This window comes from Calliopsis andreniformis, chromosome 2 (assembly GCF_051401765.1).
Source record: "Calliopsis andreniformis isolate RMS-2024a chromosome 2, iyCalAndr_principal, whole genome shotgun sequence".
In the NCBI taxonomy this organism is placed as follows: domain Eukaryota; kingdom Metazoa; phylum Arthropoda; class Insecta; order Hymenoptera; family Andrenidae; genus Calliopsis; species Calliopsis andreniformis.
The window spans coordinates 8,096,616-8,111,926 of NC_135063.1; the positions used below are offsets into that span (position 1 = coordinate 8,096,616).

The following is a 15,311-nucleotide window of genomic DNA, read 5'->3' on the forward strand; positions in this document are numbered from 1 at the left end:
GCACAGTCTCTTTCACACTCTTTTTTTTTTTACTATGGAATCGATGAAATTGTAAATAAAGCAATTATCTTCTTCGACGTAATAGATCGGTCAGCTTACTTTCATCTATAACTGTTTCGACAATGTGAACAACAACACGCAAGAAAGCGGATATATATTGTTTTTTTGTTGCAATTTTATTCATTATCTTCATGTCTGACCTCTACTGAAATAGTTATTACAAATTAAGAATCACCTTTTTTTTTAAACTGTACTACTATTAAATATTATTTTGTTACAGTGGATTTATGAATATTTATTTATTATTACGCCTCCTTCCTTCGTTTTTTATTTATTGTTACGCATTAAGTGTTTGTCAATTAATGCTGACTTGAATTTATAACGAATCGTACGTGTAACTCTACACGGAGCAATGTTGGATAATATTCGCGATTACTTTTTGATTACTCTTACTATCTTACTACGAACACCATCTGTTTTCAGCATTAAATATATCAAATCGTATTATCATTGTCGTCGTCATTATTATCGTCATCGTCATCATCGTTATCATTATCTCTGGAAGTATTATTATATTTATTCACGTTGTAAACAGTAAAATGTTTGCTCGAAATAAATAAAGAACTATTCGTTATTATTCAATAGAAGCTAATCTCGTCGCGACGCTTTGCTAAAGTAAATGCAAAATCTAACTGCATCAGGAATGAAAAGGAACGTTTGAACGTTTATGAATTGGCAGTAGCATTTCTCAGTTCAGTCGGCGCCGTTTGAGATATTTCAAATATCTATATTCAAATATATTATATATGTATATAATATATAATATATATTATACTTATCATTTGTAACAGGTATTTTGTTCTCTGCTTATAGGTATTCGATCATGAAAGGTAGCAATACATTATTCGCGCGAATAAATAATACGATACACATAGATATACTGGAATTTTATCGCGATTCGATTAACTTAAAGAGAAAAGGGGATGAATATGATTAACAATACTTTGTTACATTAGGATTCGTTAGTCGCAGAAATTCGTTTAGTACGCGCTAGAGGTGTATTTGTCGAAGTCATCATATTGTAACGCTTAATCGATTTCTTTTCTTTCGCCAATCATTTTTGCGACCAAAACACACCCGTACAATGCTTATTTTTAACAGTTGCCGAATATTGGAACAGCATTGCCCAGGCAGAACAACATGTTGATCCAATACATATTAAGAATATCAGTAATACATTTGGCAGTAGATACTCGAGGAATAATAAATACACATGTTCTAGGATATAATGACGATATTCCTAACAATTTGAATGAAAGAAATACAATCGTCATTTTAAGGTACTCATAAAATCATTAAATACATCTAGCTCACTACTCTCTCTCTTTCTACATCCTCTATTTCATCTATTTTAAAGTTCGTAAAGCTTTTCGTCTATATTTGAATATATTTCGTGAAAACTTCTAGAAATATTAATCCTTATAAAGCTTTTCTCAACAATTAAACCTTTCTTTTCCTTTCACTTGACCTCCTTATTAATTGCTAACACTTTCTGTCTTTCTAAAGAAACTAATAAAACGAAACTATAAAATAGCGACAGTAAGACAGTTAAATAATATGATAATATACTGCCAATGATCTTATATGGCCAAATGGATTTAGGCCTACTAATATCCAAAGCTGTAGAAAAGATGTATCTATAAAGTCATTATATTTCTTCCACCCAGAATAATAATATTATAAAAAAATATTATGTATAACTATACTACTTAATACAAAAAAATCCAGTGATACAAAAATTCTGATATGTAGTATCAATATGTTTGGAAATTAAATCTCTGTCCGCATATTCTAAATGCAAATTCACTGGTATATTAATAAACACGAATGTACTATAGTTTCATAACTAAGATTCACTTGGAATATATTGTACTGGCCTAGTAGAAAATAATCGATATGGAAAAAACAAAATTAATTGTTATTAAAACAGAAAAATGGATTGTTACTGAAACAGAATAACAATACTATAATGAAAGTACAATCGATATCGATCAATGTAGATCGAAATAAATAGGACCAGTATAAAAACTAACTTTAAAATTACTCGTTCCACCTGGGCAGTAATATGTACTTATATTACTCATGTTCGATTTTGTTGTACCATGTATAATAATATCACTTTCTAACATATGTCAAATGATCAGAAAATGTTTCTAAAGGATATATAGTTATCGAAAATGACAAGAATTAAAGACAGTACGAAATAAAAAATAATTCTGCTTGTGCGCTCCATACAAAAATGAAAGACACATAATATAGGAAAAATTAATGACTATTATATAAAATAACAATATATTAAGACACCAGCTCTATATTAAATTATACGCAGATTTTGTATTTATTACCATTACTAGTAAAGTATAAAGCATTCAATCATTTACTAAAATATTAATTAAATCAGTCAGGTTTACCGCAATACTGGCAAGCATCGGGCATTAGTAGTGTTAAATGTCAACTCAAACCAAGCAGAGTTAAGATATATATATTAATATATATATGTGTGTTATATATATTACTAATATATTGTCCATATATTTTTAGTAATATATTAGTAATATATATGCATGTGCTACTTTATTACACTTTTATAAATATATATATATATATATATATATATATATATTTACTATCTTTAATTATCAGATACTACAATGTAATAAGATCAGACTCTAATGAAATAATAATTGATAAGTTATTTCCATCTTTGTTCAAATTTAATTTATATGTTATTATACACTAAAGCATATCGTATATGTTAAGGATGGATTTAATATAGAGCCTCCTGCCTTTCTTACGCAATTTTAATGAAATTAACGACAGTATTTAACGGATTCGTGTAAAACGATTCGATTTGCCTTTTTCTTTTATTTTAACGTTAATACACTAAAGTGTAATGAAATCAGTCTATACAGATTCCAAACTTATTATCCAATGGACGTTCATAAATGCACATGTTACAAACATCGCCTGACAAATGTCACATTTACTTCGTGACATAAAACGCGTCTATTGGATTCCAATAACGATTGTTGTGATTATCACAATGATCGCCAGTGAAACACAGATGCATCAAAGATTATAGAAGGAACTTACGTGAACATTAGTATTATATTATTCAATATATTTTAGGTGCTGAACGATCGTTAATGGGACCACTAGTTTTTCTTAAGGAAGTGCCCCTTCGAATCTGATCCATGAGAGAGTCCCTAACTTGCAAAGGATCCATAATGGGAACGCGACTACCCATGATACGTCTAACACTTGCCGATTTACTCGACATATTCCCTTGTAGAGTTTGCTGTTGCTGTGCAAGCTTAGCGTTTAAAGTTTCAAGAAAACCAGACGGCGTTTTGGAATTTTTATTTGTCTGCTGTTCAACGGAATGCTTTCTCGCGGATTTAGGACTATTGGCATTATTGCCACTTGTGGCATTATTACCTGTACTGTTAATAAGCTTAGCACTTAAAACCGCCATAAAACTCTGACCAACTCCCCCTGGACCTTGCCCTTGAATATTTACATTCGTGTTGATCGTGGTCATTTGCGTGCTAGCAGATCCACGTTCTTGGGAAGCCGAACGAATCGCTGCGCATGAACGTTCGACGGAAGATCGAGTTACTTGTAACACAGTGTTATGTTGCAATGTAGCAGACGAGCTGTTATGCGACTGCGTCTGCCCCGTAGCCTTACGCAAGAGGGAAGGGCTAGCAGGGGTGTGACGCAGTTCTGTAAGGGTCCTTACTGTTTCCGACACGGAGACAGATCTGCAATACGAAATATATATTGCATTAAGACAATGTTCTGGGTGTCGCTTAAGGGGTTTTCGTTTCAGTAGGAGTTAAAAAGAATTATCTCCTACCGCTGAGGAGTAGGGCTGGCTGTGGGCGAAGAGCCTTCTAATAAAAATGCTGGCGGTGGAGGAAGGTTTTCAGCCTCGTCGCAAGTATTATCGGTACGCTCCTCATTAGAACCAGACGAAGGAGTATTGAATGTGGCAGTTATGATAGTAGACGTGCGTCTTGTCGGCGGAGGAGGTTTGCTTGCTTGTTGCATAGATCCTCTACGAACCGTCAATGTGGACGCAGCACCAGGTACATTCCAAGCATTCTCATTCTGATTCTGAAGCGAATGAGAATGCGGTATGGTAGTTTGACTACCGTATCCACTACTAGATTCAACGCTAGATTCTGACGTTTGACTTCCACCATCTTTTTCTGCACCTTCAGTCTGTAATTATTCATTAATATAAATGTTCGCAACAGTAAACTTTCCGATAATACTGTAAAATAGGGTCCCCATGTTTTTTTTTTAAATTGGGATATTTCTAAATTTCTACTTAAAAAACCTGGGACATTTTGTAAAAAAATGGGACACGTTATAAATTAAGAAAATGAACTACTATAAAAACATTTAAGATGTACCTTCTCAGCCCCCGGCGCTGTTAATGATGCGGGTGGTGGAGGCAACGGCAGCTGCATCTCCTGAGCACGGCTTGCGGCTAGATTTGCTAATTCGTGCATGTTCACATACATTGGTTGCTGAAGTTGATGTGTTGCTAACTCTGTATCAGATCACATCATCACACATTACATCTTAAACATTAAAATAATCACCGAAAGTATAATACATACCTTTCGCTAAATGTGCTGGAAGCGGTAATTTGGGTTTGCCTCGAGGACTTCCAGGAGGTTCATTCTTCACTGGAACTGTCGGCCGTTCTAAACTAGAACATCTATTCGGTATAGGAGGACGATTACTACCATTACTTCTACGCAACTGTACTCTAGACCCTTGTTGATTCGAGGAAGAACATGAAGAGGAAGAAGAAACTGGAGAAGCGGGTTGACTATGGCAACAGCCACTATTGTCTGGAGCTTGGAATGTGTAAACGCTGAGTGCTGGTCTTTGATGTCCTTTTTCATAAGCTAAAATAAATGATAATAAGATATTAAAGAGAATGAATGACATCATTCTTAATACAACACGAGTAGTAATATCCTTACCAGAAGAGATCGTATGAGGTCGTTCGTTGATCGTATTCTGATTTTGTCTGTCATACTGAACTGATGTTTCCTGTAAGTCAGGCCAAGTAGCAGTGGTTACAGGTCTTGTTGTAGTACTACCAGTATTTTGATTATTTTGAGAAGACACATTCGATACCTACGACAACACAGTTCAACTTCAGCTACACGACAGACACATTCATATTCGGGAAGTAAAAAATTCTATTTGTTGTTGAAAGTGAAAAGAAAGTGATAAAATGCTATAGCAAGCAGCTAATTTCTATCACGACCTTACCTGATGTTCGGAAATAGGTTGCGTATACAGTGTATCCTGAGAAGTGAAGCCTGAATCACGGGAACTACCATTTGCCAAGTGGCGCAGAGTCATCATACCACTGATGCTGGAGGGCCTGACACCGACAGGCTACAACGAGTACAACATCGACTACCACATACACTAAAGCAGATGCCGAACGGCAATCATGCTGTAATCTACAAGCAACTATTTCACATGGTGTACGGCTGGTGCGTAAATAATAAAATCTAATGTGCCATGCATTATGACGGCTAACATTCTGAGTACAATGACTAGCCAGACAGAAAAGAAATTTAATATCATCTTTGCGTGTTTATGAAATTTTCACCTGGGAAAGTGATCTATGCCAAGGATGTCCAGATGGGCTCGGATGACTTTTGCAAGAACCGCTGCTGCTACTAGTTAATGAACTGATCGAACACATCGAACTTTTCCTTGATCCAAGAGACAAAGAAGGACTGGAAGGAGGCGTAGCGAGTGACCATTGTGTAACATCGCAACCTTTTATATCCGTTATTACTTGTTCAGACGCAGGTGGTAGATGATGCGGGGAAGCTGCATGTCGTTGCAACTGATCAGAAACTTCTTGTAGGTGCGTCAGTTCCATTAGCATTGCAATTTCCTCATCCTACGTGTTTTGTAGATATTGTTAAAGCTATCATTTAAAAGTTATATGGTTTGATTATTACAATCATTTTACTAACAAGTACTGGCTTCAAAAATCTGGCAAGAAGACAAAATCTGCCTCTTTCCTCAAGCAGGGCTGCGCGAACGGCTCTTCTTTCTGTTTCTTCTAAACTTAAGCGTTTTTCTTGAACAACGGCCGCAGACGATTCTAGCATACGGGTTAATTCAACATCTCCTAATGCAGATCCATGACATTGCACTTGTGCTTGTACATGTAGATGTTGTCCCTTACGAGCCTTTTTCTTTTGTAATCGTAATGTATCAGTAGATCGTTTTTTTAATTCTGCTCTCGCTTTTTTGTATTCTGAAATTAATACAATTTTATACATAGTAATTTTATACATAGAATTATACACAGAAATAATATATTCTATTTACCTTTGGCATGTTCCTTATCTAAATTTATTAAAGATTTTTTCCAATCTTCTAATTTTTCTTGAAGAGGCAACACTAAGCAATCCATAATAGCACTAACAGAAAAATGTATAAGTAGAAATATAATTAATAAAAAATAAGTGCAGATAACATAAAATAGAAAGATAATTACCTGGTAAAGGATTTCATACGTGTTTCAACTGCTTTGTGTCTAAGACATATCCGAGTTAAAGCAGTTCCAATTTCTTTTGTTGCACCTTGATTTAAGCATTATTCAATTTTAGTTATTTCTATAGTACTATGTAAATATTTAAACATTCAAACAAACTAATGGAAATATTATACAGAAAAGTAACTCAAGTGGAATCATTTGTAATTACCTCTTGCATTAGTTGCAGCATCAGCAATTTTTTGAAATGTTTCAAGATATGCAGAAACAGCTAAAATAGCAGCCCTAAAGAAAGATAGAAATAATGATATAATTACAATAATTTAAACATACATTTTTAATAAATTAAAAGTTTTAGTTCAATTATTTTTTTTTTCTCTTTTAAATAGTTAATATTACTATATAATCTACTAATAAAATAAGTACAAACGTGCTACAAGTGAAACAATTATTACCTTAAACATGAATGTAATTTTGTTGCTTTTGAAATTAAGTCTTCCCATAATGGTGCTCCATTCTAAAAATAAAAATTTCTTAATTTACAGTTCTACTTCTGCAGCTGTTGATTTTGTAAATCATGTAAATATCATTGCTTTGTTCCGATATTTTTTATTATTTCTTTTAACTATAAGTTATAATATAAATTCATAGAAATAAAACAGTATTATAGATACAGTATTATAGATACTGTTTTATTATTATTATAGATAGATAAGAATATTATCATATACGCCTACCTATTTTTTCCATTACATATTTCCACAACGTAGTTATGAAATTGAATACTTTTATAACTGTTGTGTTAACATGACATAAAAACACTTGCATATAAATCATTACAAACAATGTTTAATCTTTGTAATTTCTTAACATTACATATTAAAACCCTTTAATGTTACATATTTTAAAGCAAAGAAAAATTTTCCTAATAATTAACGGTCTATCTTATTTTTAAACTTAATTATATCTTCTTATAACTGAAATAAAATATTTTTTATTTACACTATTAAATATTTTATTCAAGTCAATTTATTTGGAATACATGTACATGTATTTCTACTACATAGTCATTTATAATTATGTTTTTCTTATAAATTAAGTTGAGAAAACTTTCATTTGTGAAAACAAGTAGATAAATAATATTAATAAAGATAAAATTTTCCAAATATAGTATAAAAACTTTGGTATGTATTTTTGAAGTATCACACACTTAAAGATAAAAAATTATTTCAAATCTGTATCTCAAATAAATAAAGTTATGACTAATATGCTCACACAAGTTCAAAACCAAGATTAGTTAAAATTAGAAGTACAAATATTTGGTAGACTAAAACTTAATGACGAATCTGTTTTAAGTTTCACACTGTGGTGTCAAGGATCTAAACCAGAGCTAGAGCTAGTTTATTAGTTAAAGTGCAGATACCAAGAACATGCAACTGATTCTGAATTGTACATGAACTTTTAAATATGATTTTCAATTTGAACAAACTTCCATCATAAAAATATAAGTTTGTTTATGTTTTTCTATATAATACCTAACATTTGCAATTCATCCACCATTCTAAAATATTAAACTAACATACACTACAATTACATATTACAAACATTCAAATAAAATCACATTACTCATTAAATTCCTCCATCACAACTTGAAATACTATTTTATCCGCGTCGATACGAACTTCAGCAACACCCGTTACTCAAAACAACGTTAAAAACGTTTTCTTCCTCAACATCACCTAACATCCTCTGACATGCAAAAACGAAACAAACATTTCGACGCTCTAAAAACATGTAAATTAGCTCTTGCCCTCGTTCTATGGTATTAAAGTATCTCAATGGTTTCGTAGAACAGCTCTCGGAACGGGGGCATCGTTAACAAAGTTTACAAGTGCAACAAGGGGAGCGAGGGAACAAAAGAAAGGGAAAACCGCACGATATTTTCAGCAAAGTGCGTGGGGAACAGTTAAACAGCGTCAACAAGATATGCATCGACAACGCGCCTTCGCCTGCATCGTAAATTGTGCAACGGTATAAAGGCATACAAAAAACAATGAACAGGAAGAAAACGCGGTCGAATCACAGGTTCGGTTAACGTATCGGGCACCAAACGGCGTCGCGGTATTACTTACCTTCATGTCAGTGATAATCTGTTGAAAGAGGCCACCCAGAGCACTGCACTCTCTCTCAATTGTTGCATCCATCTTTGACTACTCGAAATTGTTTTGTCACTTGGCCTCGATAAAGTTCTTCCGCATCGGCAGATCGTGGAAACGTTTCACTTCTTGTCATCCGTATGGACGGGTACAGAATAATTTCCCTGGGAGCATCGGCGATACGTGTAACTCGCCATTTTCGTGCACGATAATAGACGACACTTTCGAGTCACACACGGAGGAAGGCAAACACGGCCAGATCTATCCTTACGCGTGAACTCTGCCCCCGTGCACGCCAGGATCGTTTTTAGACAGGCTGATTGGCAAGCGAAGGAAAGACAGTCAATGGTACGCGGGGCAATCGCGGCGACCCGAGAGAATCGTAAACACCGATCAGCTTCGCGTAAAAGGATTGTAAACACTAAGGACGGGGGCTTCGAAACAACGCACTCATCGCGACGATCAAGTATGGCTCGCGTCTGCGTCGATTCTGTTTTCGTATAGTAATATCCGAGTATCCGTGGGTGCCCCCCTACGGCGACCCCGTTCCAGAACTTCAAATTGAGGATTCGGGGTATATCTAATCGTTACTCAGGCTAAGGGTTCTCTCTTTCTCTCTCTCTCTTTCTTTCTCTACCCCTTTGACGATCACTTCCGGAGTGTCGACTGTTGAAAGAGGACATCCTGCATCGTCGCTCGCTTCTTCTGATTGGTTATTCGACGCACGGCTATGGGGAAATATGTTTGCTAGGTTGCGATACTCGACCTATCTAATGCAATGGCGTGAAGATAGCGTTGGGATAGGATTGAGAGGGAATTTTCAAAGAAATAGAGTAAAATGGTATGAATTAGGAATGAAATACCCTGTGCCTGATTATGTGAACTTTAGCTAAGTTTCGTTCGAGTCACCATCATGCAGCATTCCAGTTACATAAATGAACGAATAATAATTATAGTCTTAAGCGTTTGGAAATGTTACTTAAAGAAAATATAAACGATTTGTAATGTGTTTGGAAACATTGAATGGAAACAGTTCGTATTTATACTATTTTTAGAAGAATAGATTGAATTTCCTTTATTTTTAGTATATATTTATGATATTTAAAGTTCTTTACGTTCCTGTATAATATTATACTACATATACAATATAATATTATGTAATTGAATCTCAATGCATCATAACTATGGAGTATATTTCTCGAAATTAAGCCCAATACCTATTCAAACTGATTCGGATTTCAAATATTCCCGGAACTATTTAATTTTAGCTCCTACCACTTGTAGCGTTGCAACAAGGTAAGAAGGAATAGTAGGTGGTAGTTTTACTGTATACTTTGTTCATGCTGTTACTAATCTTTGAAAAAGCTCTTTCCTCAGATTATTCGAAAAGTATTAGAAGCAAAAGAAGACATTCAAGAAAACTAGCCATGGATCTTGAAATGAAACATGATGAATCTTTCTGTAATATATTGCTGAAATATCTTGGAAATTTAATTGAAATATCTCCTAATATTTTTAAATTCGTTGCTGTTGCCGGCTTCATCGCAGTTGTTTCTTATATGTTCTACTCTATTCATGGTAGATATTATATTTTCAAATTTTAAATTTCTTCCCACAGACTCTATATTCGTTACACTTTTATCAATTAAATAATCATGAATCTTATTTTTATGTTTAAAATATACTATAACTGTAGTTTAATACATTCTAAATTTTATACTTTTTTAACCGACTTACAGAACAGCGTTTCAAAAAACTTACGCTCGAAACAAAACACAATGTAATAGGAATGCAAGATATTAAAAATTATAATCGCGCGTTTATTCGACATCGAAGCATAATTAGTCATAAAGAAATGTTGCGTAATTTGGAATACGCGGCTGAAGTAAAGGAGTTTTTGATTTTAGGATAATATATTACATGATAATGTTCTTATATTATTATTTTGTCTTTTGATATATTTAGAAAATATTTGTATATTTTTAGAAATGTTATGACAAGTTTTATGCACTGAAATGCATTGACATAATAGTTTATTGTCCACAATTACTGAATGTGCAGTCTCCTCTTAATGGAGTAACACCTTTCCACCGTATTTGTTTTCATGGTGGTGCACATTTGGTAGCATTTGCCTTAGCAAAAGGTACATACATACATATTCTACATTATTTTCTAATATATGCATATTAATCTATATGTATGTATTAAATAAGTATAGGTGCAGATCCTTTTATCACTACAATAACAGGAGAAAATGCATTATGTATGGCTGTTTATTATTTCCTTAATAATCCAAAAGAATATGATTTTTCATTTCTTAACACTCTCAAAACCTCAGGTTGGCCATAACAAAAACAATATTTCATAATTATAATTTCAATAGTCATCATTTTATGTATAATATTGTTTCTCTTTTGTGTAGGATGCCCATTTGGCCTTAGAAATAAATGGTACAATGTATTACTAAAAATGGCGCATCATAATAATAACATAAAACTAATGCAATGGTTAATTTTACATAAAAATGTTTCACCTCATAAAATCTCAAGATGCTTATCTATGCCACCAATATTGAAGAATTACAAGTTTAATTAATAAATTAAATATATTTTTTAATTATATTTTTAATGTATAGGATTTATTTTTAATGTATAATATAGCTTTTTATATATTAATTGTATAAGATTTGTGTACTAGATAAAATGTAAATTAAAATAGCAATTATAATTATTGTAATTACTATTATATTATAATAACTAAGTTGTCTGAAGTATTGTAATGAGATAACTTTGTTAACATCAATTTTTATTATATCTAAAGATCATAATAAAATAATAATTAAAATTAAAATGTTGTCTTATGTTGTTGAAAACGAAATACTATATCGTTCTACAAATATCAAGAGCCTCTTATGACGTGTAAAGATGTGTCAAATGTCGACTGGAAATGACGACTATGAAAGTTTTATTTACATTGATAAGAAAAATATCTATTCTTTGAATATAAATTATTACATAATGCAGCTCGTAATCGATTTACGAAAACATTGACGTACGAAGTATAATGCATAATAAGCAGCATTATTTCCTGGAACTGTCGTCAAAACGGAAGGTTAAAAGTTGAGTAATTTATTATACAATGGCAAACACTGGACTATTAGTTTTAACAAATCCAACGAAAGTGTCAAAATTGTTACCAATTATTAAGAAACATGTATTAAAAACATTATACATTCAGTATTTTCCAGAGAAAAATACTTTTCTGTCAGGAAATTACACGTTTACGAAATCTCAATGGAGAACAACGCGGTACGCTCAAACCATTTCCAATATTTACATTAACACGTCTGCAATATCCTCACGACTTGATGTCCGAGTTCTACTTACGAGTATAAAAAATCCTGCCCTATCGATAATTAATACTAAAAAGCCTGTAGAAGTTGTAATTTTTGATCAAATCTATAGTAAAAAGGAAGCTGATACATTTATACAAGACTGTTTAGCTAATACTTCTATGGGCTGTAATTTTGTTACTCTTAATGATGATCAAAAGGTGGAGAAAATGGATGATACAATGCCTTGTGTAGAAGAAGAAAAAATTTACAAAAATGTAGTGCTTGGTGGTACATTTGATCGTATACATAACGGTCATAAAATATTTCTAAGCGAAGCTGTGCTACGTTGCACAGAAAAACTTACAGTTGGAGTGACTGATACAAATATGTTACATGGTAAGATTTTGATTAAATACAAAAACTATTAATATATTACTTAAATTCTAATTAAATTTGTAGGAAAACTATTATGGGAATTGATAGAACCTTGTTCTAATAGAATTCAGAATATTATAGATTTTCTAGAAGATATAGATTCCACATTAGAATACAATGTTGTTCCAATAAATGACATGTATGGTCCAACCAAGGATGATCCAACATTTGAAATGATAGTAGTTAGTGAAGAAACAAAACGTGGTGGTATTAAAATAAATGAAGTACGCAAGGAAAGGAACCTGAGTCAATTAGATATTCATGTTGTGAAATTGGTGACAGATGAGAATCATAGAGAACATGAAGAAAGTAAAATTAGTTCTAGCAATAGCAGAATACGATTATTAGGAACACGACTTCGAGCACCTGTACGTGTTTGCTATCTAAATATTTATTCAATGAAGAAGTTATAATTTTTTTGTTCTTCTAGAGAATTAATGATAAACCATTAAGGCCTTACATTATTGGTTTAACTGGTGGTATAGCAAGTGGAAAGTCATCAGTAGCTAATAAATTGGAAAAATTAGGTGCAGGTCTTGTAAACTGTGATAAAATAGCTCATGATTTGTATCTACCTGGTAACACTTGTTTTGATGTAATACTTAAACACTTTGGACCAACTATCTTGAGATCTGATGGATTTATTGATAGAAAAGCCCTTGGAAATATAGTGTTTCATGATAATGTAAATTTATGTTATTTCACACTATTCTTACAGCTATACATTGTTTTTATCTTTTATTTTGTATATAAAAATATCAATTTATTTTTAGACACAGTTACAAAGGTTAAATGAACTTGTTTGGCCTCTGATATTGGATGAAACAAAAAAACAAATAAATGATCTTTATGCTAAAGGATTTGATATAATTGTAATGGAGGCAGCTGTTTTAATTCAAGCTAAGTGGCAAAATGCATGCCACGAAATTTGGACTTGCATCATTCCACAAGAAGAAGTAAGTCTATAAGAATAACTGTGATTTCTTACATTTAGTAAAGTATAGTGAAGTTACTAAATATAATAACATGCAATTCTTAGGCTGTAAAACGAGTAACAGAAAGAAATGGATTAACTGAAGATGAAGCAAAATTAAGAATTCAAGTTCAACCAACTAATGTAGAACAAGTTAATGAAGCTACTGTTGTTATATGTACTCTGTGGAGTCATAATGTTACTGAGGAACAAGTGCAAAAAGCATGGAATGAATTAATGACATTTTTAAATAAACAATAATAATTGTATATTATCAGTAATATTTAATTAAACCATGATTCTAGTTATATTCTTTATATAACATTGAATGAATTATAAGTATGTATATAATTATATATGCACTGTAAATTACTTGTTTGTTAAAAGTCAATGTTATTAAGCATTTTTTTTTAAATGCATAGTAATTATATAATTTCGTTTTCCACTTATAGTGTATATATATAAATTTATTACAAAAATGTTCAATATATATCAAATAAAAATAAGAAAGATGGGGTAAAAAGAAGCAATTAGTTAATGTTTTTAATAAAATGTTAATCTTTTAATTCTGGTATGTAATATATCGTTTATAATACTGTTAAAATTTTATATATCATATAGAATTAAATTATATTACTTACTAAATAATATATTATCGCTTAAAATATTTTTTTCTTCTTGATCTATATAATTATGCATTTTAGTAACTATTGTGCTAATAAACGAAGAAAAGTCAGATTTAAGTTTATTTCCACCACTTTCTATATTACATTTTACATGAGATACATTCACAAATGTTGAAGCTATAATAATAAAAGAATAAAAGTATATATTTAAACTAAGTATTAAGAATACTAAATATTTTAAACACATAATTAATACTTACAAATACTTTTTGATATTTCTGGATTTTTTTTCTCGGGATCATAACAAAATATTACACATTTATCTGGACCCAACTTTGTTTGATTAATAAAATAATCATATGCTTGTTGAATTTCCTTTAAACAATCGTTTGATTTTTCACTGTATACAAGTATTACACCATGTAAATCTTTCCTTATAGCTGGCCAACAATTTTCGAATCTAAAAGATTTACAATTAAGTATGTTCCATCTTTTTCATTGTTTTTAGATAAATAAAATATCAATATATACTTGTGATCCCCACTACAATCCCATAACTGAATATCTTTCCTGATATTTTTGTTATTTAAATTTATATTTTGTACTTCGAATTCTAGTATGCGAACACCATGAGTTGGATAATAATCGTAAGGTATTTCAGTAGCATCGGCCAGAAAATTTGATATCGTCGTTTTACCACTCTAAAACATAGTCCTATATAAGGCCCTTTAAATATGAGAATTTAATTTAAAAAATGTATCTATATATTTTAATTCCAAACTTATATAAATAATGAACAATGAACATTTGTACTCCACTATACCTTCACATGTAAAACATTACCTTAACAGGTCCTATAACTACTATTTTTAATGGTTGCATATTTCTACTGTACTTCAGCTTTATATAAGCGTCTTACTACTGACTTGAATGTTTAGAAACTTGTTACTATAACAACCACTTACTCACTTCTATAGTCTTTGTAGTAAGGTACAAACACTGTAGATACAAGTATGAGTATAGAATGAAATTAATATGGAAAGCTAGGTAATAGAAAGAGCATAATGTGTGTAAGAGTAAAATTTTTTTAATAACACTTTTATTAAGACGGATATGTGTAAGTTGTGATCACTTGTGACACTGACCAATTTAAGTTTATATTAGGTTTAGCAGGATA

At 31.7% G+C, this 15,311-nt stretch overlaps 4 protein-coding genes across 6 annotated transcripts; 2 read left to right on the plus strand and 2 right to left on the minus strand.

Moving 5' to 3' along the window:
• Positions 1-2,768: 2,768 nt before the first annotated feature.
• Positions 2,769-9,599, minus strand: LOC143188214 (uncharacterized). Of its 3 annotated transcripts, XM_076392346.1 has the most exons (13): positions 8,743-9,599; positions 7,066-7,127; positions 6,822-6,895; positions 6,614-6,698; positions 6,445-6,536; positions 6,084-6,370; positions 5,708-6,007; positions 5,359-5,487; positions 5,064-5,133; positions 4,692-4,985; positions 4,482-4,621; positions 3,920-4,287; positions 2,769-3,824 (listed from the first exon to the last, which is right to left on the minus strand). In XM_076392346.1, the coding sequence occupies exons 1-13, from the start codon at positions 8,812-8,814 to the stop codon at positions 3,176-3,178; spliced, it is 2,622 nt and encodes an 873-aa protein (XP_076248461.1). In that variant the 5' UTR covers positions 8,815-9,599; the 3' UTR covers positions 2,769-3,175. The 3 variants fall into 3 exon arrangements, with proteins under 3 accessions (XP_076248461.1, XP_076248463.1, XP_076248462.1); XM_076392348.1 differs by lacking the exon at positions 5,359-5,487; XM_076392347.1 differs by lacking the exon at positions 5,359-5,487 and having other exon boundaries at positions 5,064-5,220.
• A 505-nt stretch (positions 9,600-10,104) lies between these two features.
• On the plus strand, positions 10,105-11,414 carry LOC143188355 (uncharacterized). The gene is made up of 6 exons (XM_076392563.1): positions 10,105-10,344; positions 10,506-10,651; positions 10,753-10,909; positions 10,985-11,104; positions 11,189-11,351; positions 11,402-11,414. Exons 1-6 carry the CDS (start codon positions 10,107-10,109, stop codon positions 11,412-11,414), a joined length of 837 nt encoding a protein of 278 aa, XP_076248678.1. The 5' UTR covers positions 10,105-10,106.
• Positions 11,415-11,707: 293 nt separating this feature from the next.
• Positions 11,708-13,777, plus strand: Ppat-dpck (Bifunctional Phosphopantetheine adenylyltransferase - Dephospho-CoA kinase). Its single transcript, XM_076389043.1, has 5 exons — positions 11,708-12,496; positions 12,560-12,903; positions 12,966-13,220; positions 13,309-13,491; positions 13,575-13,777. The coding sequence occupies exons 1-5, from the start codon at positions 11,905-11,907 to the stop codon at positions 13,767-13,769; spliced, it is 1,569 nt and encodes a 522-aa protein (XP_076245158.1). The 5' UTR covers positions 11,708-11,904; the 3' UTR covers positions 13,770-13,777.
• A 302-nt stretch (positions 13,778-14,079) lies between these two features.
• On the minus strand, positions 14,080-15,273 carry LOC143187945 (intraflagellar transport protein 22 homolog). The gene is made up of 4 exons (XM_076392044.1): positions 14,978-15,273; positions 14,666-14,835; positions 14,395-14,594; positions 14,080-14,311 (listed from the first exon to the last, which is right to left on the minus strand). Exons 1-4 carry the CDS (start codon positions 15,014-15,016, stop codon positions 14,142-14,144), a joined length of 579 nt encoding a protein of 192 aa, XP_076248159.1. The 5' UTR covers positions 15,017-15,273; the 3' UTR covers positions 14,080-14,141.
• Positions 15,274-15,311: the final 38 nt, after the last annotated feature.

What these genes read in the sequence shown, in the direction of transcription:
- LOC143187945 (XM_076392044.1), bottom strand. Translation starts at nt 15,016, where the DNA reads ATGCAACCATTAAAAATAGTAGTTATAGGACCTGTTAAG. An exon ending in TAGTTATAGGACCTGTTAAG is followed by an intron (nt 14,836 to 14,977) that starts GTAATGTTTTAC and finishes ACTATGTTTTAG; the next exon opens with AGTGGTAAAACGACGATATC. An exon ending in GATTGTAGTGGGGATCACAA is followed by an intron (nt 14,595 to 14,665) that starts GTATATATTGAT and finishes TAAATCTTTTAG; the next exon opens with ATTCGAAAATTGTTGGCCAG.
- LOC143188214 (XM_076392346.1), bottom strand. Translation starts at nt 8,814, where the DNA reads ATGGATGCAACAATTGAGAGAGAGTGCAGTGCTCTGGGTGGCCTCTTT. An exon ending in TCCAGCACATTTAGCGAAAG is followed by an intron (nt 4,622 to 4,691) that starts GTATGTATTATA and finishes GATCTGATACAG; the next exon opens with AGTTAGCAACACATCAACTT. An exon ending in CAGCGCCGGGGGCTGAGAAG is followed by an intron (nt 4,288 to 4,481) that starts GTACATCTTAAA and finishes GAATAATTACAG; the next exon opens with ACTGAAGGTGCAGAAAAAGA.
- Ppat-dpck (XM_076389043.1), top strand. Translation starts at nt 11,905, where the DNA reads ATGGCAAACACTGGACTATTAGTTTTAACAAATCCAACGAAAGTGTCA. An exon ending in GAACACGACTTCGAGCACCT is followed by an intron (nt 12,904 to 12,965) that starts GTACGTGTTTGC and finishes TTGTTCTTCTAG; the next exon opens with AGAATTAATGATAAACCATT. An exon ending in ATATAGTGTTTCATGATAAT is followed by an intron (nt 13,221 to 13,308) that starts GTAAATTTATGT and finishes ATTTATTTTTAG; the next exon opens with ACACAGTTACAAAGGTTAAA.
- LOC143188355 (XM_076392563.1), top strand. Translation starts at nt 10,107, where the DNA reads ATGCTGTTACTAATCTTTGAAAAAGCTCTTTCCTCAGATTATTCGAAA. An exon ending in TATGTTCTACTCTATTCATG is followed by an intron (nt 10,345 to 10,505) that starts GTAGATATTATA and finishes ACCGACTTACAG; the next exon opens with AACAGCGTTTCAAAAAACTT. An exon ending in TAACACTCTCAAAACCTCAG is followed by an intron (nt 11,105 to 11,188) that starts GTTGGCCATAAC and finishes TCTTTTGTGTAG; the next exon opens with GATGCCCATTTGGCCTTAGA.